At 41.5% G+C, this 27,649-nt stretch overlaps 1 protein-coding gene and 1 non-coding gene across 2 annotated transcripts in view; one reads left to right on the forward strand and one right to left on the reverse strand.

Moving 5' to 3' along the window:
* Positions 1–27,649, forward strand: part of NEO1 (neogenin 1) — a 198,761-nt gene that overhangs the window by 162,492 nt on the left and 8,620 nt on the right. Inside the window, 10 exon segments of the mRNA XM_049777588.1 lie at positions 3,223–3,446; positions 3,531–3,669; positions 6,601–6,708; positions 7,424–7,618; positions 8,282–8,314; positions 11,844–11,912; positions 14,168–14,315; positions 21,233–21,471; positions 22,398–22,490; positions 26,148–26,306. Of these exon segments, the coding sequence (XP_049633545.1) occupies positions 3,223–3,446; positions 3,531–3,669; positions 6,601–6,708; positions 7,424–7,618; positions 8,282–8,314; positions 11,844–11,912; positions 14,168–14,315; positions 21,233–21,471; positions 22,398–22,490; positions 26,148–26,306 (1,407 nt within the window).
* Positions 17,482–17,585, reverse strand: LOC126027305 (U6 spliceosomal RNA). Its single transcript, XR_007502242.1, has one exon. It is a non-coding gene; the product is annotated as a U6 spliceosomal RNA (small nuclear RNA).

Here is a 27,649-nt window from a genome sequence, read left to right on the forward strand (position 1 = left end):
GCAGGCTTCATTAGGAAAGTAGGTTTTGACAATAGACATTTTTGTTAATTTCAGTTCTCCATTTTTCGTTTTGTTGTTGGTTCACATCTCAGAGACTGCTCCTGGCTCTTGGCGCAGGAGTCACACCAGCAATATTCAGGGGTCAGTGCAGTACTGGGTACAGGACCCAGATCTTCTGCATGCAAAGATGCTCAGGTCATTGAGTTATCTCTGTTTCTCCTTGGTTCTACTTTATAAGAAAATATTAACTGTCCTGTCTTGTGAACAACTGTTGAAAGTTATGTAAGGCATATTTTTTTGCAGTTTAATGTGTTAAGATCTAGAAGACATGGTTTTAAGAAACTTAAAAGTGATTTTTCAGAGACAGAAAAAATAATATAGGGATTAAAATGCTTGCCTTGCATGAAATCACTCCAGTTTGATCCACAGCACCGCCTGGTCTTCTGGGCACTATTAGGAGTAACTCCCACAAGCACCATTAGGTGTGGTCCAAACTCCTCTTCAGGAGTAATTTGGGGGGCTCAGGAGCTAGCTCAAGTAGTCATGCATTCGCCTCACATGCTCAGAGCCCAAGTGTGATCCCTGGTCCTGAGTGACACCCTCCACTATGTACCACAGAGTCACCCATTGACCCAAATTCCCAACCATCAAGTCTGCAACATAAGGCTGAACATTGCCAGGAGTATCCTCCATTATTTTTAAGTAGTAGTAGTAGTAGTTGTTGTTGTTGTTGTTGTTGTTAGTTGTGTGAATTTTAACTAAAACAAGTTTGAAAAATGAAATATTTGGGCCTAGGAAAATAGCTCACATGCTTTTCATGTGCCAGGACCCAAGATGAGTCTCGCTCAAGTTTTTACTCTCACCCCAAAGCTCTGCTCAGTGTAGTCCCAGAGGTCTCCATGCAGCAACAGGTCTGGCGTAGGAGATATTTGAGCCTCTAGCACCTCAGGCCCTGGCATGGAGACACCTGCCTGGTGTCTACCATACACCAGGACTCTGAGTGACTCCTGCATCCTCTAAACTGCTTCAGAAGCCCCAAGAATGAAAGCATTTCCATTGCTATCTCTGGAAGAATTGGGGGTACTGATAACAACAATAAATATATAATTGGGGAATCTAGTATTTTATTTTCTTGTCACCTGAGTTGATTAACAAAGTATTTTTCACTGTGCTTTTTTTTCCCTCTCTTTTTTGGGTCATTGCTACTCCTGGAACCACTTGGAGGATCAGAGAACCATGTGGTACCAGAAATCAAACACCAGGCACCCACATGCAAAGCATTCACTCAGGCCCTTTGAAATAAATGCCAATCTCTTTTTTGTGCTTTTCATAAATACTTTGTATTGAATATAAAGTCAAATGTACTGTCTCTTTGATCAACTGTGCATTTATTATAAAAGTGACTAAATGTTCATGTTTTTCTTTGTAGACTACGTTAGAAACTTTAAAATAGGGCCTGAGGTAGTCTAAGGATTTAGGTTCTTAACTTACATTCGGCCAATTAAGCATCAGATACAGTCACCAGCAGGAATGATCCCTGAGCACTAAGCCAGGGATAAATTCCAAACATCTCTGAGTAGCAGACCAAATTCCCACCATACCCACCCCACAAGAAAAAATGAGATTATTTTTTAAATTTTCAGAAATACTCTTTTCCATATGCTTCCAGAAATTATAAGTCTGTATTACCTTCTCTCGCTTCTTCAGTTTTACATAATAGTACATTTCATATTATTCTTCTGTGCTTATTTTTGGGGTTACGCCAGGCTGTGTTCAGGGCTTACTCCTGGTTTTGCACTCAAGAATCACTCCTGGTGGGTCAGGGGACAGGGATAGAACCTAGGTTGACCCCATGCCAAACAGGCAAGTGCCCTACCTGCAGTAACTACACTACACTATCGCTTCATCCCTGACCGTAGTCTTTAAAACAATTTTTCTGTCCTTTTTTTTTTTTAAAAAAAAAAAAAAAAAACTTTTATTTGACAAGACCAGCATCATTGCTTGTCTCAAAGAATCCTGAAGATTCATTTTCTGTAACTACCTGGTATGTGTCCTGATAACAAGGACTTTGAACTGAAGCCCTTGATTCTAACAAATGTGCCTGCTATTTTTTAGTTTTCATTGTGTTGGAAACACACAAGTAGACCATTACTTTAGCTTGGTAACTACTCATAAGCGCTAACCAGGCTGCTCTAAATTACAGAAAGGTCTAGTATCCATGATTATGAGGAAACCCCAGTACTTAAAATCTAAGATGAACCCCACTTTAAAACCTAAACTGTAGCAACGTGCATATACTTAGAAAACTCAACCAAGAACTGAGAAGGTCCCATTGGATCCTGTTATACTGCATTAGGCTCATGGCTCTGATCATCTTTGCCCTCACTGGCCTCTGTTTGTCAAAGGTATCTGTTGCATATGGCAGAGGAAAGCACACACAAATTTTCCTTCAATTAATATTGACTTCTAAAACTTATGAAGACTATGGTCCTTGGTCCCAGGATAACCAGTGCAATTTCCTTACCCCAGTGGAATTCATCAGTGGTTTGTCCTCTCTCAAGGGATATCCACTTACCTTTCCTGAAAGAAGAGAAACCTCCTGAATTTCTTTTTCTCTGTTTGCATGTGAGCCATATTGCTGTGTACTACTTCCAGACCCAGAGCATCAGCAGATATGAACTTGACTCTCGGGTTGCAGATACCCCAAAATCAAAATAGTCTTGGTCACCACTGGCTAAGATTTAGGATTCAGGTTTGACTGCTAGAACCCCTCTTACATATACCAGCATATGCATATCAATAACCCAGATTCTAGAGATTCAGCTACCAGCACAGAAATGTCAAAACAGACCAGGGACTTCGCATTGCTTGTCTAGAAATTCTACTCATGGTTTTGAAAGCAATTTTCTCTTAGATGTTCTCAAGTAATTTAAAATTTAATAAGAGTGCATTAATCACAGAGTTATCCATTTCCATATATCTACAGAATATAGTAAAGGATCATTAATAACTATTAGTCTAAGTGTGTTCTTAGGATTTCCTCCTCCTGAAAGGACATAAGTAGAAATGTTCTTTTCCAGTGAATGGTGGCTACCTATTAACTCTGGATTCTTTCTTTCTCTCCATTCCTCACCTTTCATTTCATTACATTACCCTGCATTTACTTTTTATTTTGGTTTATGTTAAAACGCCACCTCCCTTTTTAAATTACTTTTGACCCAGACACTGCTGAAGTTGATTTATTTGTTATTAATGCTCCATACACTCCAGTGCCAGATCCCACTCCCATGATGCCACCCGTGGGGGTCCAGGCTTCCATTCTGAGTCATGACACCATAAGGATTACCTGGGCTGACAACTCCCTGCCCAAACACCAGAAGATAACAGATTCCCGTTACTACACGGTTCGATGGAAAACCAATATCCCGGCAAACTCCAAGTACAAGGTACTGGTACATTCACTCTGGCTGAGAAAAGTTCAGTATCAATCTAGTTTTCCAGTCTAAAGTTTCTCACTCCTTTCTTTCCAGAATGCAAATGCCACAACTTTGAGTTATTTGGTGACTGGCTTAAAACCCAATACACTCTACGAATTTTCTGTGATGGTCACCAAAGGCCGAAGATCAAGCACATGGAGTATGACCGCACATGGAACCACCTTTGAATTAGGTTTGTGTTGTCAGAATTGTGTGCTGAGTGGTTGTAGTCTTACAGCCCTTATGATGGAGCTGGATGGAGGTGGAGGTCTTTGTCCTTAGGCCCCAGCCACGTGGCTCCATCCTCCATTAACCGGCGGGTCAGCAACTTCAGGTGGTCGCAGCGGGTAGAAAACTCACTCATAGGCAGGCTTCCAGAGAGGTAACATTTTTATTGGCCCTGGCCAACGTGTGTGGCCTATATCATAAACCTGTTTAAGCATTTGCCACTCTTAGCCTGCCCTGTGTCTTAACTTCTTTTATCCATGTCTCCTCCAACCTCCATGCTGGCAAATACCCTAATCCCTTGGGCCAGAGGCCTTATCTAGCCTTCCCAAAACCCCTCCCATTCCTGGGAGGGGTCTTGCAGGTAAAGTTACACGTAAATCTGGGGTGGAGTCACATCTGGCCTCTCTTTCTTCTCTCTAAAGGCATAAAAGCCAGTGGAAGTATATGCTAACATTTATCAGATTTCGGGCCCGGAGAGATAGCACAGTGGCGTTTGCCTTGCAAGCAGCCGATCCAGGACCAAAGGTGGTTGGTTCAAATCCCGGTGTCCCATATGGTCCCCCGTGCCTGCCAGGAGCTATTTCTGAGGAGACAGCCAGGAGTAACCCCTGAGCATTGCTGGGTGTGACCCAAAAACCAAAAAAAAAAAAAAAAAGAATTTATCAGATTTCATGTAATATGTCTCCTTGCCTTCTTTTACTTACAGTAAAGGATTGGAAAGAAAGAAAGGAATTGAGTGTATGAATTGAACACAGTGAGAAACAACAGTTGGTATTATTTGCTTTTCCATCATTGTAAAAAAATACATATTAGTAAATAATAGAATAGTCTCTTGGAAATATGCTAGATTATAGAGCTTAAGAGATCAAGCTCAAATTTAGTCCCCAGTCCTACCTTTCCAAATTTCTTTTGTCAATTTAAAAGAGATAGGATAACCCCTGCTTTTCTTAGAACTTAATAGGTAACTGTCAAGGTAAGATGATATTCTGGAAAGTTCACAGTCAGATATAAAGTACTTTGTATATACAATCGTTTGCCATTATTTTTCCTGCATTAGTAGTAAATCCTACAAAAGTTGTTTACCTTTCACAGCTGACAATGACCTACTTGATAAAATTTGGAACACTGTCAGGCACTCTCAAAGCTGTCCTGGCAAAGCAGCTGGTTATGCCAAGATTAATACAACATCTTGTAACCCTTCCTTCCTGGAGCATCCTTCAGAGCATTAGTCTGTAAGCATGGAAATGGAAGACAAAAAGTGAATTAAGCAGAGAACAGGCCATCTGAGTTTGAGGGTCTGTTTGTTCTGTGCTCATTGTCTGCCTACCCTTCACCTCCTTGTACTTAGGCATTAGGATTCTATGTCTTTTCTGACCTTCAGTTTCTCTTCTCCTCTATACAAATAATGATAATATGGAGCTTGTAAAGCCTTCCTAGATTGGGTTTGACCCTGACTGATGTCTTTTTGTCTTCTGTACTACTGTAGATCAGAATGCCTACAGAAAGGGTTGACTTTAGAGAGCTAGAAACAGTCCACAAAACCTTTACTATATCTTCAGTTTCCTTTCTTTGCAATTTCTGTAATGCCTTTTTACTTCAATTCCAACCAATTGACTAATAAGTGATACTGTCTCTCCCCGTAGAATGTTTATAGTCCACCAGGCTTCCTCCCATTTTACACTGAGAGAATTCCATAATTTCAATAGGAAAATAATCAATTTAATAATCAAATTACTTTATTTACTTATTTTCCTATTGTAACACTTAAGGTTTATATCCTGATCATGCAAATAAATGTAAGATACACACCTTCATTTAAATTTTTTTTCTATTTCCATTTTACCTCAAATAGAGGATAGTATGTTTTATAGTATAAAATCATAACAAAACCCACATATCTGTCAATACTTTATTGTTTTGGAAGATTTTCAAATGTTGTGTTTGGCCTAGAGAGCCAATGATAAGTAAGGGGAAGTGATTTTACACTTATATTCTAATAAAGAAGCCAGGGGGATGGCTCAGAAAGCTAGAGTTTATGCCTGGCAATGCCTACCGGGAACCGAATGCCCCTCTTCCAGCTCAGCACTGGTAGGTTTGGTCCTCAGTATCTCTGGGGAGGCCTGACCACTTCAGCACCACATTACTATAAACATGGAAAAAAAAAAAACATAGTTGGGCTATATCACCAGATAGAGTATTGCCAGGTGAACCCCAAGATCCTTGAGCACTGCGTGGGAGAAACCCCCAAAAAACATTCTATATATTCATTTACAGATGTATGCTATCTAGGACCAGAGAGAGACAGGGGAGTGGAGAAGGTGCCGTGTCCCTCCCCCACCCAGTACAATGCTCAAAGAGTTACCCAGAGCGTAGAGCTAGGAGAATAAAACCTGAGCACTGCTGGGTGTGGCCTAAAACATATAATACTATATATAATTCTATATGTAGATATAATCCAGAGTGCTGGGAGCAGGGGGATTCCATATCTTGGGTGATTTTGTAACTTTTTCATTTTTTCAGCAAACTCTTCTATAATTTTCCCTGATCTGTAAAGCAGGGAAGAACTACCTTGTAAGGTGCCATATATATTTAATAGGATTGTCCTTATAATACCTGACATACAATAGTAAGTAATTAGAGTAATTATTTGGTAACTACAAATTCCATTTAGTTTTCCTGACCCCTTATCCCCAACAAAGATGCTAATTCTGTATTCTCTGATGTGATATTTTACCTTCGGTCTTTGTGTATTCTTTTATTGAAGATATTCATAGGTAAGCTAGGAGACAATCTTGTGTGTGTGTGCTCTTCATTATGCCTTCTCAGTGTAAAGGAAGAGGAAATGGTGAATTAAACTGAAATGGACAGAACTAGTTAATGCATTGTTATTTTACAGTTCCTACTTCTCCACCCAAGGATGTGACAGTCGTGAGTAAAGAGGGGAAACCGAGGACCATAATTGTGAATTGGCAGCCCCCCTCTGAAGCTAACGGCAAAATTACAGGTAAGGTGCCTTTTCACATGTGTGTCTGCTCCCATCTTTGTATAATTTTGGAAGGTTTGAGGTTGCCTCTTACATAAAGTAATTGAGGATGACTTGGCTTAAATTATGTTTGACTTTAATAACCTGGAATAACAACGCATTTTTTGCTGAGGTTAGGTAGACTTGTAGTGCAACTCATTCTGCTTCATCTTTGTGGTTGAGAGCCCCCTAATGGAAAATCAAGTGATCTTTCATTCTCCCCACCCACCCCAAATCTGGGAGGATTTAAAGGCTATCTCTCTTAGGAGTCCCGGCCCCCAGGATGTCTCATTGATTAAAGCTAAAATAGCATTTTAAGCCATTTTCCTTCTCCAATTTAAAAATTTCCAATTTTTCCAATTAAATTTTCCACTTTTCATTGTGAACCCTTGACGAATATGTATTCAAATAGTAATATAGAAAAATGATTAAACTTTCTTCTTCACAAGATTTCTTATCTGCTGAGAATACACAATCCATTTTTCTCTTAAATACCTTTATTCAAGTGTGATGCGGATAAAATTGGCAGCCTGACAATGTCAATGTAGTCATTTTTCTCCATATTTAATTTACATTAAAAACAATATTAGTAGCTATTTTTCTACCTGTTTACCCTTAACTTCTTTGATTGTTTTCCTGAATATAAAAGAAAACTAGTAGGAGTATGATTTCTTTTTCCATGAACTCCCTTCGACAGGTTACATCATATATTACAGCACTGATGTGAATGCGGAGATCCATGACTGGGTTATTGAGCCAGTTGTGGGAAACAGGCTCACTCATCAGATCCAAGAATTAACACTCGACACACCATACTACTTCAAAATCCAAGCCCGGAACTCAAAAGGCATGGGGCCCATGTCTGAAGCTGTCCAGTTCAGAACACCTAAAGGTAAACCTCTCCGAAATAGGGTTTTATTCTATCTCTTTAGTAGGGCTATGCTGGCATATGTCACTTTAGCTGTGAGAACTGAGGGTAAAAGTAAAAGTCCTGATGATGAGAGTCAGGATCTTCCAGTGTCAAGATCTACCTTCAAATGACCCTCTGCCACCCACTGACCCTCAAACCAGGCTCCTTTGGTTGTTGGCCTTAACATCTCATATATCCAAACCAGGGAAGTTTGGTTCTAGCCAGTTCCAGGGGTACCAGTTGCAGCAAGATCTGAAAGTTTCCACTAGTCAGACCCCCATCTGATGCTCTTCTCTCAGATCTCAGAGTAACAGCTTGTTACTGTGATGATTCTCTCCTAGGCTCTGAGTTGGCAGGACTTACTCATGGACCCTAAGAAAGAGACCCATGGGGCCCTTTCAGAAAAACTCTGGACAAGAAAGTGAAGAAGGATTGAACCCTGAGTGAGAGTAGGAATAAAATTCAGTCAAGGACTGAGAGTGGAAATATGAAATCATGTGTGGATTTCTTTCCCACTAGTGCTAACAACAGTTTGTTTGGAAGTTTGTGGGGTTTTATTTTTATCCTTTAAATTTTCTGCCTGTCCCATCTTCAAAGCTTGTGACCCTTGCTCTTGTTTTTCTTCCCCTGTGCTTGGCCGGTTAGCGGACTCCTCTGATAAAATGTCCAATGATCAAGGTAAATGAGTTAGATGGCCTCTCTCTCCTCTGCTGTCTTTTGTGACTTATTGCTAGTCTTTTGTTTTGTTTTGTTTTTTAATTTTAATTTTTGTTGTGTTATTTCCCTGAAAATTAGTACCAGGTATTAAAAAATGCATAGCTATTGGCCAAAGTAGAGTTGAGTCCATGCTGTGGCACTTGGGGTATCTGAAAAGCTGGGGAATGTACTTAGGAGCTAAACTGACTGATGGATGGGGAAAAATACAAGTCAAATAAGCTGTTTTACTGCAGCCATAGAAGATTGGCCTTAAGTGCAGGTAGATTAGCCTTTGTGCTACAATTTTGTGAAATTCTGTCATATTCTATAACAATGAGGAGAACAGTATACCAGTTTTTTATATTTATAACATCTCAGGTTTTATTAGCAAACCTTAATAAAAAAAAAGTGTTATAAAATTCAATGAACTCCTTTATTCTACATTCTATCCATTTACAGATATAACAAGAATTTTGTGACAATATTAGTGTTACTTATTGTCACTGAAAGCTCAGTTCAGAACTCTTTTCCCATTTCTTCACTGAAGTATATCTGTATATGTTTGTGTTTTGTTTTGTACCACACCGAGCAGTGCTCAGGGGTTACTTGTGGCTCTGCACTCATGAATCAGTCACAGCATTGCCTGGGAACCATGTAAAATGCCAGGGATCGTACCTAGGTCAGTCACTTGAAAGGCAAGTGCTTTACCACCTCTGTTTATTTTTAAGTAGGAAATCACTTAAAATATAAATTCAGGAAACTTAGGCCTCCTTGTCATTTTTGTCATTTTGGAAATTCATTGTTCAAGTCTGGATATTTTACTGTGATACATTCGTTGTGATTTTCACTTCTAGGACGTCAAAGTTTGTACCTATGTTCTCCACTAGGAACGAACGGTAAAAGTAAATTTAATGGTAGCTTTATGATTTAAGATATTAGAAATACAAACAAAAAGTGTCAGTTGTGGAGAAAAATAGTGCAGAGCTTAAGGCACTTGTATGTTTCTTACTTAGATTAGACCCGGGGTACCACATGTAGTCCCCTAAGTTCCCACTTAATAGATCCCTGAGCACAGATCCAGGAGTAAGCTCTGACCCACAGCAATGGGTATGGACCAAAAATGAAAGGAAGAGAGAGGAGGGAGGAATGGAGGGAGGAGAGAGAAAAGCATTCATATGTCTGGGCATTGGCCAGAAAGAATCAGGCTTCGGATTCTCAGGGCTTCAGAAATGTGTTAGGGTGCAGCAACGTGGAAACTGAATGTATGCTTGAGGAAAGCACCGTATTTGTGATAGAGGTTTGACTTAACCATGAGAACAGAAAAATAACTGTGTTTTGTAAAGCATGTTCATGTTCATAAAGATGTTCGTTGTTCTTTCCTGACTATTCACCAGTAGCCAGGGTAAACATCTTACAGCAGCACTACAACTATTCTGGCATTTGAGATTCTCTACTCATGTTCATGTTGATGTTTGGTTAGTTCTTGTAATTTCCTAGTCATAATTCAAAAGAGGGGAGTTGGAAATGCATGAATTAAATCAGACAGCTTGTTGATAAATAATGAACTGTTTGTTGATATCAACAGTTTGTTGATAAATGGTATTCTTTGGCTATTACATACATATATGATTCTCTGAGTAGAATTTACTATGGCTTATTTGGCAGATAAGTTCTCTATCATCTTGGTCAGTTAGAGGTGTTGTAGAGAAAAGAACAACTGAAATATTAATACATGCGTGGCATTTGGGAGGAATAATGGCAAAATAAATTACAGGATTAAGTAATAAGTATGTACAGTAGAAAGGGGGTCAGGGATTTTCAAGATAAATTCAAGAATATGCCCTTTAGATACCCAAGCATTTCTGTTACTTTTGGGAGTTTTCAGGTTTTGAAAACAGGAAACACATCTCTAGATTTATTCCATTGAATGACCTAACACAAAAATCTTCAGATCTTACTTTTATTGATCATTTATGGAAGTACTTGGCATTTGCATTAATGTCTTACAGAAACAACACCTAGTTTATCCATTTCTAGTCAAATTTTATTTGTAAAAATAACTCATTTATAAACGTATACTGTTGCTTTATGCTCTCTCTTCCTCTGTAAAGGGAAAGAAATCCTCTGTTCTTCCGTAGGGACATTATGCTTATAACAACAACAGCTAACGTTTATTGAGAGTTTACTACATGTTAAGCTGTATTCAAAATACTTAATCAGATAAAATAATTTTCATTAGTTTTGTATTTTCTTTTGTTTTGAACTACACCTGGCTATGTGCAGGCCTTACTCCTGGCTCTGCACTAAGGAATTACTCCTGGCAGTGGTTGGGGGACAGTATGGCATATGAGATGCCAGAAATCAAACCCAGGTGGCCACATGCAAAGCAAATACCTTACCCACCCTGTATTGCTCAGGCCCAAGAGTAAGTCTTCTGACAGAGGAAATTGACCCCAGATAGAGCCACTATTCAAATGTGGGACTGTGCCACACACACTGCTCTTTGATCTCTGAGGGGCACTGTTGCTCTACCCATTTTTCAGATCTCCATCTTTGCTCCCAACCCCTAGATTGAGGACTACCTTTGCTATGTTGCAATATCTAAGTAGATTTTGCCAGAAATGTGAAAAACAAAATTCAAAGACAAGAAAACAAATGTAATTTTTGTTTGTTTGGGAACCACACCTGAAAATGCTCAGGGTTTAATCCAGGTTCTGCACTCAGGAATCATTTCTGGTGATGCTCAGGGACCACATTGGGTACCAGGGATCAAGCCAAGTTCAGATGCATGCAAGGCAAACACCCTACCTGCTATACTATTGCTCCAACCCCCAAAAGTTATTCATGTTTTGTTTTGTTTTTAACCAACAGTCTGATCATTGTGTGCTCTGAGTCTGCTTCAGGCTGGCAGCCCTCTTACTTTATGGATTACTAGAGTGTGCTTTGTGAGCAACTCAATGGTATACTGTTTTTCTCCATCATTTATGTGACCAACTATGAATTGAGTACCCAGTGTTTGAACCTCTGCTTACCTCCCTGATCCAGCTTAGGATGACTTTGTACTTGGAGGCAAGAATTTACATATTCCTGATGGGTTATTCAGTTTAGCTAGGGCTTTGTCCAAGTCAGCCTCACTGGTCCTATTGGTTCCTTCACAGAGAAGTTGCTTTTACCATAATTCCTTTGGTCAACTTTTCAATGCCTGTTTTTGACCTAGAGAAACAAGATTGTTCCCACCTGCAGTCCAGCAAGTGACAGTCTAGTCACCCAGAAGGTTGGAAGGAGTATACCATCAGCCTTTCAGATCCCTCATTGCACAGAAAGTAGCAACTTGGTTTGCTATGCACAACTAGGCTGTATTTCACCTGTTGCTTACCTGCTATTTCATTTTCTTACGGGCAAAATAGACTGAATTATTTTTTTCCTTTGGTAGAAAACATTCATTTGCTGTGCAATAAATTTGATGCACTAAAATGTTGGATCATTGCTAACATGATTTCTTCTCCTTCAGCCTCAGGGTCTGCAGGAAAAGGAAATCGACTGCCAGACCTTGGATCTGACTACAAACCTCCAATGAGCGGTAAAGGAGTTTTTAGCCAACTGTGGGCATGCTTATTGGAATTTTAAAGTTTTTCTTTCTTTTCAGTATGTCATGGGTCGTGCTGTGGCATGTTACAACGATTAGTAGATGTTTGTGCACTTTTTTGACAAATGCGTACTCAGCACTGGAGTCAGTTGTATTTTACCAGTAGCTGTTCAGCACCTGTATTCCACCAGAAGCTCAGCACTGATGTCAGCACTGGGCTGGAGCCTAGGTTTTATACTAGCACACAAGGGTTTCCTCAATACTACCCCCCCATCTTTTTTCCTATAAATTCTAATATATTCTCATTATATTGGCCCCAATTATATAGTCTTTGGCAAATACAAAAAGTGCTCTTTTTTTTGGAGGGGGTCACACCCAGCAGCGCTCAGGGGCCACCCCGGTTCCATGCTCAGAAATTGCTCCTGGCAGGCATGGGGGAACACATGGGATGCTGGAACTTGAACCACTGCCCTCTGCATCTCTGCATGCAAGGCGAATGCCCCATCTCCATGCCATCCCTCCGACCCAAAAAGTGGTCTTTTATTGAAGGTCATTATGTACCATTCCTTTACCTTTTACTCAGAAAGGGTGGATAAAAATGATCACAACAGGAGCCGAAGAGAGAGCATGGAGGTAGGGTGTTTGTCTTGCACGCAGAGGGATGGTGGTTCGAATCCCGACATCCCATATGGTCCCCGAGCCTGCCAGGAGCAATTTCTGAGTGTAGAACCAGGAGTAACCCCTAAGTGCTGCCAGGTGTGACCCAAAAACCAAAATAAATAAAAAAATGATCAAACCATATGTAGACGCAGCAGCTCTTAATCAGCCACAAATTGAACTGATATGTGCCCACGAAGTCGGAAATTTAGCTAATTGTGCTATAAGTTTTCCTACCTGCACTCACTACTCTTTGTGGTGAGCTTCAAATGGAGTTAGAGAAATAACTACACTATCAATTACAACTATCATGACAATCAGTCAACTAAAGTAGTACTAGTCACTGTAACATACAATACTATCCTCATTTTATTCTTTTTTTTAGCATTTATTGCTCATTTTTAATGTTTCTTGCCTGTCCTTACTTTTTTAAATTGGATTAGAAAACTACAAAGATATTTGTGATTAAGTTTTAGCAGCACAACTTCACTCCCTCCACCAATATTTCTAGTTTTTCTCCCAAACTCCAGCCTGCCTCTGTGGCAGGCCCTTTCCCCTTCCCCATCATCCTAGGTTCCCTCCCCTAACTTATCTCCGCGCCACTTATCAGTGACAAGTTTCCCAATGAAGACTAATTCTATTTTTTATATTTACTGGCGTTGGTCATCTGATATTCCCCAGTGAAGTTTCTTATATCCCACATATATCAGGGATCAGGCTGATCCTCTCTGTCTGACTGATTTCACTCAACATGATACTCTCTAGATCCATCCATGCTGCAGCCAAGTGCACGACTTCATCTTTTCTTATAGTCTGCCCCCACTTGCATCTCAAATCTACAAGATTATTGTTCTCTGTTTATCATATGCTTAGTATTGGCACATAGAATCCACTCCATAACTATTTTTCAAGTTAGTGCATCTGTACAAAATGACTTTTGTGGGTTATGTGGGAACCTCACCAGGAGTGCTGCAGGACTAATCTGGCAGTATTTGAGGACATCAAATGACTGCTCATTGCTGTGTGGAAAGCCACATGTGTGGTGCCTGGAACACAATCAGCTTTTTGAGCCCCCCCCCTTCTTTGAACAAGTTTTTCCTAAAAGTAAGTAAGAAAATTCTGTGCAGAATTTTTGGAAATAAAAAGAATAAAACTGGCATTTCACGTCATTTTTTGTGATCTTAGGCATCATCTTTTGGAGAAAAATGTTTTCTATAAAAGTACATTAAAAATAGTTTTGAAATGCAGAGTGAGATGATTCTCAAAGGGTGTTCTCCAAGGTGAGTGTAAAATATGAGAGACCAGCATGGCAGACCAAATGGCAGACATTTGTCCAAGTAGAACAATGAACTTGAGATGCCTTGACTGGGCTCTACCTTAGCGTAGTGCCTTGGTGCTCATTGTCCACAGGACACAAACTCAGCTCCCTGGAGTTCAGAAGCAGCTGTGTTCAAGGGACCAGTTTCATAGAAGGCACATTACAAAGATGCTCCCGTTGAATGTCTGTCTTCCTCAGCAGGCTCTGTAGCCTACTGTGTGGACATTTAAATTCCTCTAATCTGAGTAAATGTTTGCCCCATTTCCCTCTTCAGGCAGTAACAGCCCCCATGGGAGCCCCACGTCTCCTCTCGACAGCAGCATGCTCCTGGTCATCATCGTCTCGGTGGGTGTCATCACCATCGTGGTGGTCGTGATTGTGGCTGTCTTCTGCACCCGGCGTACCACCTCTCACCAGAAGAAGTAAGGACTCAAAAGTCTCACAGATTTTTTTTTTGTCTTTTTTTTTTCTTCTTCTCATGGGACTTCTGTGTTTGGAGATGTGTACAGAAACTATTTAAATATTTGTTTGGTTTTTTTGTTTGTTTGTTTGTTTTTGGGCCACACCCGGTGACGCTCAGGGGTTACTCCTGGCTATGCACTCAGAAGTCGCTCCTGGCTTGGGGGACCATTTAGGAAGCCGGGGGATCGAACCACGGTCCATCCTAGGCTAGTGCAGGCAAGGCAGGCACCTTACCTCTAGCACCACCGCCCGATTTGTTTGTTTTTTAAAGGGAATTTCACCCTATTATCACTCAGGGGAGTCCTGGTAGGGACACACTGATACTTTTAGTAGGGGATGGAAGCGTTTCATAAAGGGACAGAGTCCTAGTTATGACTCAGGCACATTCATTCTGGAGCTAGCAGCAAGGCGGCCCACGTTCACTGTTGGGCTTAAAAGAAAGAGCGAAGGTATTTGGGGGGAGAGCTGCTTTCTGCAGGAGGGAGATGGAAGGAGGGAAGAAAAGAATCAGTACAGCAAAATACTAAGAAGGAATAAGAGAAGGATGGAGGGAGAGAAGGAAATAATCAACATAGCATAATAACAAGAGGTCAGTGGACCTATACAGCTGAACTTCTCTGGGATTTTGAGGCATATGACTAAGCGACCAATTGTCCAAAGAAGCTAGCAAGGTTTAAGGGGTTTCAGTGCCATGTGCAGAACCTGAACTGGAGAGGCTCCTTGTTTTCAGTAGGAATCCCTCAGTGGGGCAAATACTCACCCATTTGCCTCCTAGATTTTCCTCTTGCCTGCCTCCGAGGCAGAGGGCAAGTCCCACACAGAATTTACCATCTTACCTCCCTCCTCTTATCCCCTCATCAGTATATGACTCCACCAGAATCTTTGGTTTCATCCTTGGCTCCTCTTTGCTGCTTTACTCCCACCTCACCCTCGGCAAGTCTTGTCATGTCTGTATCCCAAATTACTAACTTGCCCCTTCACTCCACTCCCACAGCTCCTGGCCCTCAATGCTCCTACTGAAATAACTGCATTGACATTCAGCCTGGGTCCTATTCTTTGCCCATCCATTGCTCAGTCCACTCTTCCCATCACTGTTGTGATTATTTAAGGACACCAGCGTTGCTATCGTTCCTCCCTTGGTACAACTACTGATTAGTGATTCCTTGCTGCTCATAAAGGAAAACATGGACTCTAGGTGGCTCAAAAAATCCCTTAATGGCCTTGACTCCCTCTGCAGCATTGTTTCCCCTTCTCCTCAGGTTCCCTTTCAGAACTTTTTCCTGGCCCACTCACCCACAAGCCTGTGACTGCTCCACAGAAGCAAAGAAGTAGAGCTTTGACTGATTCCACCACCTGCAATAAACCATCCCTGCAGCTCCTGCCCATTTTAGCTATTGGCTCTTTTCTCACAAGCACTTTATGTCCAACTGGTCCATAGTTTAGCACTTGGTATTTAAACTCAGAGCATTTTCCTTCATGCTTTCCTCTCTCCTCCTTTCCCCTTCATTGCTGTTGTTGATGGTGGTGTTGCAATGTGGGAGTCACACACATGCATTTGCGACTGATGCTCATGCATTTCTAGCTGTGGGGTTTGTGAGGAGGAGGGGGGCATTGGATATGCTGCTCACCCTTTCTGCATGCTACCAGGATCTCCGCTTGGCACTCAGACTTTTTCTCAGCTAGAGCTTAAAACCACTCAGATATTTTAATCTTCCATGACTGTAAATATGTCATTTCTTTGAAAGTAAAAATTGTAAATTAAAGAACAGTTTAATAAGATGTTTTTTTGAGAAATGAGGACAGCAAAAAAAAAAAAAAAAAAAAAAGAAGGAAGCACTCTTAAGAGAAAATATAGGCCTCTTCAGAGTGGAAACTTAAGCACACATCCCATGTTGAGCTGCAGTGGATTTCTAGGGCACCTTTATGCCTTAAAGTTAGAAAGTTCCACATCTCAGGCAGTGATGGCGACAAGGTCAACATGAGAAGGTCTTAATGTTATGGGGTTTTTTTATTTTGTTTGTTTTGTTTTTGTTTTGGGGACACACCCGGCAGTGCTCAGGGGTTACTCCTGGCTGTCTGCTCAGAAATAGCTCCTGGCAGGCACGGGGGACCATATGGGACACCGGGCTTCGAACCAACCACCTTTGGTCCTGGATCGGCTGCTTGCAAGGCAAACGCCGCTGTGCTATCTCTCCGGGCCCCTTAATGTTATGTTTAATGTTTATTGTTGCCATGTTATAAATAGAAACTTTATGGGGCCAGAGATATGGTTACAGCAGGTAAGACCCTTGCCCGGCACAGAGCCAAACTGCATTTGGTCCTTGGTATCCCACATAGTCCACTGAGCACAGCAAGGGTGATTCCTGAGCATAAAGCCAACAGTAAGCCGATATGGCCCAAAACCCAAAAATAAATAAGTAAATAGAAGCTTTGTGAGTGACTGGGAGGCAGACTTCAGACCTTCCTCATGTCTACCTTCCTCAGCTCACCAAAAGCACTTATAGAATTATAGTCTGATAATGTAGTAGTAGTTTTGTTCATAAAAATAAAACAACTATAACCATACTACAAAAAAAATCTAAAAATAATAAGAGCCAGAAAGACAGAGATTAAGGCACTGGCCATATAGTTGTGGTCGTATGGTCCTCTGAGCACTGCAAGGCATGATCCTGAGCACAAAGCCAGGAATAAGCTCTGAGATTACTCTATTTATGCCTCCCCCAAAACATGTTTTTAAATTTAAAAAACATAAATCAGGATGGACTGATTGCACAGCTTGCCTTGATAACCATGTTAAATCCCCAGCATCCTGTAAGGCCCCCAAAGTCCACTAAGAATAATTTTTTGTGCAGAGCCAGAAGTAACCCCTAATCACAGCCAAGTATGGCCCCAAAACAACCAAAAAAATAAGTCACTGTTGAAAATGCATTTTTTATTTGTTTTTTTATTTCGGGCCACACCCATTTGATACTCAGGGGTTACTCCTGGCTAAGCTCTCAGAAATCGCCCCTGGCTTTGGGGGACCATATGGGACGCCGGGGTATCGAACCGCGGTCCTTCCTTGGCTAGCACTTGCAAGGCAGACACCTAACCTCTAGCGCCACCTCGCCGGCCCCACATTTTTTTTTTAATATGGAACACTTCACGAATTTGCATGTCATCCTTGCGCAGGGGCCATGCTAATCTTCTCTGTATTCCAATTTTAGTGTATGTGCTGCCAAAGCGAGCACTGAAAATGCATTTTAAACCAAGAAGTATAATTAGAATAACATATATGGGGGCTGAAGCGAGTACAGCGGTAGGGCATTTGCCTTGCACGTGCCTGACCCAGGACAGACCTGGGTTCTATCCCCGGCATCCCATATGAACCCCCAAAGTCAGGAGCAATTTCTGAGCACATAGTCAGGAATAACCCTTGAGCATCACTGGGTGTGATTCAAAAACCAAATAAAATAAAATAGAGTAAAATATATGGAGAATAACTTTTATTACATTTGTAACTATTATTACCAGCTGACCACCTTTATGTGTATTGAGAAAAATCATAAATTATCCAAAAACAAATACCTGATTTAAAAATAAAAAGGGGGGGTCGGAGAGATAGCATGGAGGTAAGGCGTTTGCCTTTCATGCAGAAGGACGGTGGTTCAAATCCCTGCATCCCATATGGTCCCCTGAGCCTGCCAGGAGCGATTTCTTTTTTTTTTTTTTTTTTTTCCTTTTTTTTTTTTTTAACACCGCCCATCACCAGTGCAACATTCCCATCACCAATGTCCCAAGTCTCCCTCCTCCCCACCCGACCCCCGCCTGTACTCTAAACAGGTTCTCAATTTCCCTCATACATTCTCATTATTAGGACAGTTCAAAATGTAGTTATTTATCCAACTAAACTCATCACTCTTTGTGATGAGCTTCCTGAGGTGAGCTGGAACTTCCAGCTCTTTTCTCCTTTGTGTCTGAAAGTTATTATTGCAAGAATGTCTTTCATTTTTCTTAAAACCCATAAATGTGTGAGACCATTCTGCGTTTTTCTCTCTCTCTTTGACTTATTTCACTCAGCATAATAGATTCCGTGTACATCCATGTATAGGAAAATTTCATGACTTCATCTCTCCTGACAGCTGCATAATATTCCATTGTGTATATGTACCACAGTTTCTTTAGCCATTCGTCTGTTGAAGGGCATCTTGGTTGTTTCCAGAGTCTTGCTATGATAAATAGTGCTGCAATGAATATAGGTGTAAGGAAGGGGTTTTTGTATTGTATTTTTGTGTTCCTAGGGTATATTCCTAGGAGTGGTATAGCTGGATCGTATGGGAGCTCGATTTCCAGTTTTTGGAGGAATCTCCATATCGCTTTCCATAAAGGTTGAACTAGACGGCATTCCCACCAGCAGTGGATAAGAGTTCCTTTCTCCCCACATCCCCGCCAACACTGTTTATTCTCATTCTTTGTGATGTGTGCCATTCTCTGTGGTGTGAGGTGGTATCTCATCGTTGTTTTGATTTGCATCTCCCTGATGATTAGTGATGTGGAGCACTTTTTCATGTGTCTTTTGGCCATCTGTATTTCTTCTTTGTCAAAGTGTCTGTTCATTTCTTCTCCCCATTTTTTGATGGGATTAGATGTTTTTTCCTTGTAAAGTTCTGTCAGTGCCTTGTATATTTTGGAGATTAGCCCCTTATCTGATGGGTATTGGGTGAATAATTTCTCCCACTCAGTGGGTGGCTCTTGTATCTTGGGCACTATTTCCTTTGAGGTGCAGAAGCTTCTCAGCTTAATATATTCCCATCTGTTAATTTCTGCTTTCACTTGCTTGGAGAGTGCAGTTTCTTCCTTGAAGATGCCTTTAGCCTCAATGTCCTGGAGTGTTTTACCTACGTATTGTTCTATATATCTTATGGTTTTGGGGCTGATATCGAGGTCTTTAATCCATTTGGATTTTACCTTTGTACATGATGTTAGCTGGGGGTCTAAGTTTAATTTTTTGCAAGACTCATATAGCAAGGTGGCAGGCTACAAAATTAACACACAAAAATCAATGGCCTTCCTATACACCAATACTAATAAGGAAGAAATGGACATTAAGAAAACAACTCCATTCACTATAGTGTCACACAAACTCAAATATCTTGGAATCAACTTGACTAAAAATGTGAAGGACCTATACAAGGAAAACTATAAAACTCTGCTCCAAGAAATAAGAGAGGACACATGGAAATGGAAGCATATACCCTGCTCATGGATTGGCAGGATTAACATCATTAAAATGGCAATACTCCCCAAAGCACTGTACAGATTTAATGCGATCCCCCTAAAGATACCCATGACATTCTTCAAAGAAGTGGACCAGGCACTTTTGAAATTTATTTGGAACAATAAACACCCTCGAATAGCTAAAGCAATCATTGGGAAAAAGAATATGGGAGGAATTACTTTCCCCAACTTTAAACTTTACTACAAAGCAATAGTTATCAAAACAGCATGGTATTGGAATAAAGACAGGCCCTCAGATCAGTGGAATAAGCTTGAATACTCAGAAAATGTTCCCCAGACATACAATCATCTAATTTTTGATAAAGGAGCAAAAAATCCTAAATGGAACAAAGAAAGCCTCTTCAGGAGCGATTTCTAAACATAGAGCCAGAAGGAATCCCTGAGCGCTGCCAGGTGTGACCCAAAAACCAAAATAAATAAATATAAAATAAATTTAAAAAAGAGGTCAGAGAGATAACACAGCAGTAAGGCGTTTGCACACAGCCTATCTAGGACACAATGGTTCAAATCCTGGCATCCCATATGGTCCCGGAGCCTGCCAGGAGGCAATTTCTGAGCATAGAGACAGGAGTAACCCCTGAGTGCCTCTGGGTGTGCCCCCCCCCAAAAATAAAATTTAATTTAAAAATTAAAAAGACAGCAATTTAACTCAGAGTCAGACTAGGTACCTAGTAAGTAGGTATGAGTAGGAAAGTCCACACACATCCCCTTAGCAATGGTTGGTGCTCGTGGGGGCTACACTTGTATACACCTGCCTGTAGTCCAGAAATCACATGTTCTATTATGGCACCAGTGTCCCAGACAGCAGAGAACTACTGAGATCATACATGGTGCCTGATGGGTGACATCAGGAATGGATTCCTGCCTCCTGCTGCCTCACAGGGTGGGCACTCATAGCCACTGCACTGCCCCTGGGTCCACCCTTCCTCTTCACTAACAGTTATGTGCTTTTGAGATGATTTCATGTTTAAATACTATCTAGTCTCTTGTTACTCCAGAAGAGAGTTATGATACAGTATGCAAATACAGTCCTTATATGTGTCTCTAAATATGTGTGGAGAGATGCTTAGTGTTCTGAGGAATTAACTGCTTGCCTTTTGGTTTTCTTAATTTGGGGGGGTCCACATCCAGCGGTGCTCAGTGGTTACTCCTGGCTCTGTGCTCAGAAGTCGCTCCTGACAGGTTTGGGGGACTATATGGGATGCCAGGAATCGAACCACTGTCAGTCCTGGTCGGCCACATGCCAGGCAAACACCTTACCACTGTGCTATCTCTCTGGCCCCAAGTTTTCGTAATCTTTTTTTTTTTTGGCCACACCCGTTTAATGCTCAGGGGTTACTCCTGGCTAAGTGCTCAGAAATTGTCCCTGGCTTGGGGGGACCATATGGGACGCCAGGGGATCGAACCGCAGTCCTTCCTTCACTAGCACTTGCAAAGCTGACACCTTACCTCTAGCGCCACCTCTCCGGCCCCAGTTATCTTAATCTTTATAGTTTGTTTTTAGCTTCTGCTTTTGCCCTCTCTCAGAGGGCAGTTTTAATTTCTTGACACATATGTACAAGAGATTGCTTTTTAAAATTTCTCTTCATTTTGTGTCCAGGAAACGAGCTGCTTGCAAGTCTGTGAATGGCTCCCACAAGTATAAAGGCAACTCCAAAGATGTCAAACCCCCAGACCTCTGGATCCATCATGAGAGACTGGAGCTAAAACCCATCGATAAATCTCCAGACCCAAACCCCATCATGACCGATACACCGATTCCTCGGAACTCTCAAGATATCACGCCAGTCGACAATTCTATGGACAGCAATATTCACCAGCGGCGGAACTCATACAGAGGTGCAGATCCTTCCTAAATGTGGGGAGACTGTTTTCTTTCCAACTGTTTTCCCAGGCCAGAGCAATAATACACTGAGTAGGGAACTTTCCTAGGCTTGGGGCCCACCTGGGTTCCATTCCCTGCATCACATATGGTCCTCTGATTTCTACCAGGAATGTCCCCTGAACACAGAACCAGGAATAAAGCCTGAGCTGTCCTGGGCATAATCAAAACTAAAACTAAGGGCCGGACCAGTGGCGCAGTGATAAGCCTGGCATGCATCTGACCTTGGACAGACCATGGTTCTATCTCCAGCATCCCATATGGTCCCCCAAGCCAGGAATGATTTCTGAACACATAGCCAAGAGTAACCCCTGAGCATCACCAGGTGTGACCCAAATCCCAAAATCCACCCAAAATCCACCCCCCAAATCAAAAACTAATAACATCATTTTCCCATTTGTCTAAGTTTCTTAATTAGGTGATTCTTGCAGGAGATTGAGTCTAAAGGAAAATGTGATACATAATTTGTCTACAACTTGTTAAGGAGGGGGTGATCAGGCAACCTTCTAGGGCCTTAATTATCCCACCTGGCATTACTAAGTTGATAATCAGACATTTGAGACATCCTAGCTCATGTCTGCATATTTCATTATACCCCTTCTTGTGGAATCCAGTTCCCTGTGGTGGTGACAGGGTTCATGGTCTGAAACTGCCCTGGAACCTGCTGCTAGACAACATTGTGTCTTTATTTTTGCCTCATCTTGGCCATCTCTCTACCAACAAGGACATATTTGAATTGCCACAGATTTTCTGCATGCATGGGCCCCTCCACCATTCTCCTTTCACTTACAGTTCCTGATCCCCACTAGAAGTGTGTCCCTTCACAGACTTCCCAGTGGCTGGGACACACAAAGTATGAGTAACCTCCATGTCTGTTGTCTAGGACATGAATCTGAAGACAGCATGTCGACACTGGCTGGAAGGCGAGGAATGAGACCCAAAATGATGATGCCCTTTGATTCCCAGCCACCCCAGCGTGAGTTAAAACTTTCCTTTTCCCCTCTCAGTGTACCTGCCAATGCATAAGAACAGCCATGAGTGATCCTTTTGACTTCCCTGGATTCTAGCACAGCAGATAACTTGGCAGAAGGAAGCTTTGTCAACTTGAGGAAAGAAGAGTCAAACAGATGTCTTATTTTATCTGTGCTGTTAATTCCTGAGATATATAGAGTTTATAGCCTTGCCAAGTCTTCAAAAATGGGAAAGTGTCTGGTGGCTCTGCCGGAGGAGGGGAGTGGCCCTCCAGGCTCGGACTGAGAGGACCCAGATGTCAGTATTTCTTAAGCTTCTTGGCATGCGCATCTTAGATTCTGTGGAATTCTATTTTGATTGATAGGCTCTGTATTGAAGAGGACTTTTTAGAAGAGATTTTCAACCTTAGTTGACTCAAGCCTTATTTTAATAAGGACAAGTTATCCCCTGGGATCCAGAGAGATAGTTCATGGGTAGCACATTTGCCTTGGAGATGGTCACCCTAGTTCAGTCTCAGCCACCACAGTCTCAAGTACCACCTAAGCATGGCCAGTAGTAATCCCTGAGCACCACTGGGTGTGTCCAAAAAGAAATAACATTTCCCAGCCTCGAAATAGTTTCAATATCATCATTTATAAAAAAAGAAAAAAGAAATGGGGAGTTGGAGCAGTGGCGCAAGAGGTAAGGCGTCTGCCTTGCCCACGCTAGTTTAGGACAGATCACGTTTCGATCCCTGGCATCCCATATAAGACCCCCAAGCCAGGAGTGATTTCTGAGCACATAGCCAGGAGTAACTTTTGAGTGTTATCAAGTGTGCCCCCCAATAAATAAATAAATAAATAAATAAATAAATAAATAAATAAATAAATAAATAAATAAATAAATAAATAAAGCCCCCAAAGCAAAACAAAACAAAACAAAAAAGGAATGGATGGCTAGTGAGATAGTATAATAGGTAGGGCATTTACCTTGCACACAGCCAATCTGGGTTCCAATGCCTGCCATCCCATATGGTTCCCCGCAGTTCTACAAGGAGCAATCCCTAAGCACAAAGCCAGGAAAAGACCCTCAGCACTGCTGGGTGTAGCCCCTAAAACAAACAAACAAACAAAAAACACCAAAAAGAAGTTGAACAGACCAATTATTTTAGTCAGACCACTGTGACATTTTCCTTGGCCCTGTTTTCAGGCTAGAGAAACCTTTCCACAAGTGAAATTCAAAGCCCAGCAAGGCTTCCAGCCCAAGGGCCTTCTGTGTCCTCACAGAATGATAAGGAGCCTCACCCACTCTGGTCTGAAAAACCTGTTTGATCTTCAAGTATTTGCTCCAAGCTGAGCTGGAGTTCCCTCAACTTAACACCATCACACACCTGGACTCAGATCTTAAAAACATCACATACTGAAAGATGTGTGAAACTTTTTGGTTTAACCTCGGTGAGCTTTTGGATTTTTTTACATATTCCTCCAAGTTGCCTCATCTTGGCCATCTCTCTGTTAATAAGTCTACTATGGGCTCCGCTACTTGGATATCTGTGAAATGGCAAATGTGTGAATGCCTGCACACATGCTGGGCACAGACGTACAGGCACAGAAATCTGAGTATCAGAGAAATAACATATTAATTATTAGGTCAGTTCTACACAAAGTAGTTCTCTCAGCTTCAAGGCTCAGCCAATGCCAGGATGTGAGTTGGGGATCTCATGAATGCCAGGCATGAGCTCCAGTCCTTATAACTCTTTACCCAGCTGCTAGACTTGTTCATTTTTAGTATATTAAGGAAACTTTTGCAGGTGGCAGAGGGAAAGGAATGGGCAAGTACATACAGTATTTCATTTGTGCCTCAACCATTACAGGCAGGAGAGTGAAAACATGTAATCCAGTGACCTGAAACCTGGTACCGATCAATACTTGTGACCGTCAGATTTCAAGTGTCCTTTTTTACAAACTAGAATTACCTGGAGGCTGTGACCACATCCCCCCTAGCTCAGCCCTTGGAATTGCTGGCTGCTATTGAGATGTGTTGCAGCTTGCAAGTCTGGCGTCAGACCCTTCCTTAGGCTCTAGTTCAATGAACAGTTACTGGTTCAGACCATACACCAAGCTGGTGCTTTCCTATTGTTTTACTTTTATATTTACTTCATTTAAAAAATTTGGAAATATTTTCCAAAGGGAAAAATCTACTTAATTTTTTTTTACAAGAGTCCCCTGTTACTAATTTCCCTTCCTAGGTAAAAGGTCAACACCTGCTCCCTCTCCCCTTGCTGAAATTCTGGGAAACACTGACTCTAAAGCACCCCATGACCCCACTGTTCTCAGAGGAGATTTGGACCCCCTGGCTGTTCTGAAAGCCCTCAAGCCCACTTACCCAAGTGTGTTTTTCAAAGGCCTATCTGAGCCTATAGTGTCTGAGCAGGGGAATGCCCAGGGTTGAGCATGGAGTCATAGCCCAATCCTGGAACCTTTGTCCACCTGTTGGCTTACATGTGGCCAGAAACGGAGACAGTGAAGAACAAAGGCATCTGTTGGCCTGTCCGGGGTTTTTCTTCACCAAAGTGATATTTAATGGCTCCATTAAGATCCAGGAGGTATCTCTGGGGGCAGGGGACATGTCTATAGACTCCAAAGACTACATCATATCACAAAGTTCCTTGAAGCCCAGGCATAGAGAAGAGACATCACCCAAGTTTCTCACTCACCCATAGGAGGGTAGAAAGGTGGTGCTTGGGGCCGATTATTTTGAAGTTTGTTGTTCTCTCTTCATCTACATCCTTAGGAAGTACCTCAGAAAATATTATTTCCAAAATGAGCCTTTGGTTTAATTTTAGATCTGGTCTCTCTAATGAGGTCTCTGAAAAGCAGTATTTTGTCTTCGTAGACAGCTGTTTATAGGATACCTATGTGGAAATTTGGGTTCATTTGCGAAATGTAGCAGAATGAATTCTTGATTTATTGTGGGAAGGAAGGAAGCATTTAGGAAAGATCCATCTACATTTTAAAGTGTGATTTGGAGTTGTCTTAACTCTGAGACTAAAAGCAATATGCCTTGGTGGTGTCAGGCCTGTTTCATGCTTTTAGTACTTGATTAGACCTTAAGAGTTCAACTCTGTTTGATCCTTTTATGATCTGAAAACTACTTACACAGCTACTAGTTTAATCCACTTACTTGCATGCTATTTGCTTCATTCAAAAGCAAGAGAAGACAGAATAAATTAGAAGTTTACTCAAGTAGAAACTACTGTTTTCACAGAAAAGAATATCAAGACCAAATTTACTGTTTGCTTATGAATATGTATTTGTGACATTCAGACATCATATTCTTATTTTTATAGAAGAATTGACAAATAAAGGTAAATCTAACTAAAAAACATTTTTAAGATCTTGACTATGCTCCCCACAGGATAACCATTGTAAACATCTTAGGATGTATTCCAGATATCTTTCTCTCTCTGCATATGTATAGACAGGGTGTTAGCTACTTAAAACAGTTGGGAAACCTGTGGCAATTTATCCAATCCGAGTTACCCCAAAGCTGAGGTCTCAGCAGTTTTATGCTGAGTGGGGGGATGGGGGGAGGGTACTAATGGGGATTCATGTGTGTGTGTGTGTGTGTTTGTGTGTGTACAAGCATGTTAAGCATTTCTCTGTCTTGTGTTCATTCACAGCTGTGATTAGTGCTCATCCCATCCATTCCCTCGATAACCCTCACCATCATTTCCACTCCAGCAGCCTCGCTTCTCCAGCTCGCAGTCATCTCTACCACCCGGGCAGCCCATGGCCCGTTGGCACTTCAATGTCCCTTTCAGACAGGGCCAATTCCACAGGTGAGAGTTGAGCGTGGAGGCTGGGTGGAAAGCGTCCTGGAGAGATGGCCAAATACACAGGATTGGCTCGCTCTAATGAGAAGGATTGGGGACTTCTTTTCAGTACCATTTACTTGTGTAACTTTTCTGTCACTAACTTGGATTTTTTTCTGTAAAATTCACCCCTTTTTTTCCTATTAGAAGCACTTGGTCACATGGTTGGCTAAGCAATAGACTCATTTTTTTTTTTGTGAAAAACGTAGTAACCGTCATCACGTAACCATGTCTCTTGTTTTGTCAACTTGCATCCTAATTTAGTCATACTTTCAGTTGACATATTTTAAAAATTCTCCAATTTAAAAGGAAAACTCACTCACTCTAGGCGATTTTGACTTTCTGGGTTTCCTAAGGTTGGGAAGAGATGGTTCTGTAGAGCAGCTGTAAGGGAATTAATCTTTCACGGGGCCTCACATCTAGACTTCTGCCACAAACCAAAATGAAAATAGCATTGGAGGTAGCAGAGAAAAGGGGCTTGTTGAGTTTATGTGTGTTGTCAAACACAGGTGTCTTATGGAGTATTGACATTAGTAAGGGCTGCATACATATAGACCATCTGTAACAATCTTCAGTGTGTTAAAAGAACTACATTGATTGCTAAACAAACATGCCCCAGTCTGAAAAATCCTAAAAAACAACATTGTCAAAACTGTTTTAATGAAATAGGGTGAAGGAGAGTTATGGAACGAGTAGTATTGTTTATTAAGTAAATATTTGATTTCCATCTTCTCACATTTAGGATGTAGTTCTAGGTACTAGAGAGAGAGTACAGAGAATAAGGTGCTTGCCTTGCTTGCAACTGTCTCAGGCTTGCCCCATATGCCCCCCCCCAACCTTCCAGGAGTCATCCCTGAGCACAGAGCTAGGCGAAAGCCCTGAGCACAATTTGGTGTGACAAAAACAAAAACATAAAAAAAAAAAAAACCCTGAGCAAGGGAGCCAGAGCAGTGGTGCAAGTGGTAGGGCATTTGCCTTGCATGTGCTAACCTAGGATGGACCGCAGTTTAATCCCCCAGTGTTCCATATGGTCCTTCAAGCCAGAAGCGATTTCTGAGCACATACCCAGGAATAACCCCTGAGTGTCACTGGGTGTGGCCCAAAAAAGAACAATATAACCTAACAAACAAAAATGGAATTCTATTAATTTTTCATCTAGACATTTTCTTTTTTTGCCATTTGAAACTGTTAATAGAATGTTCGTATAGCAAAGTTTGGGTGTTTCTTGGAGAGGATTTTTAAGTGAATTCAATTTTATAACTTCCTGTCAGAGGTTTGGCCTGCCCATAGCATCCCTCTCTTCTTTAAGT

Source organism: Suncus etruscus, chromosome 1, assembly GCF_024139225.1.
Source record: "Suncus etruscus isolate mSunEtr1 chromosome 1, mSunEtr1.pri.cur, whole genome shotgun sequence".
Classification (NCBI taxonomy): domain Eukaryota; kingdom Metazoa; phylum Chordata; class Mammalia; order Eulipotyphla; family Soricidae; genus Suncus; species Suncus etruscus.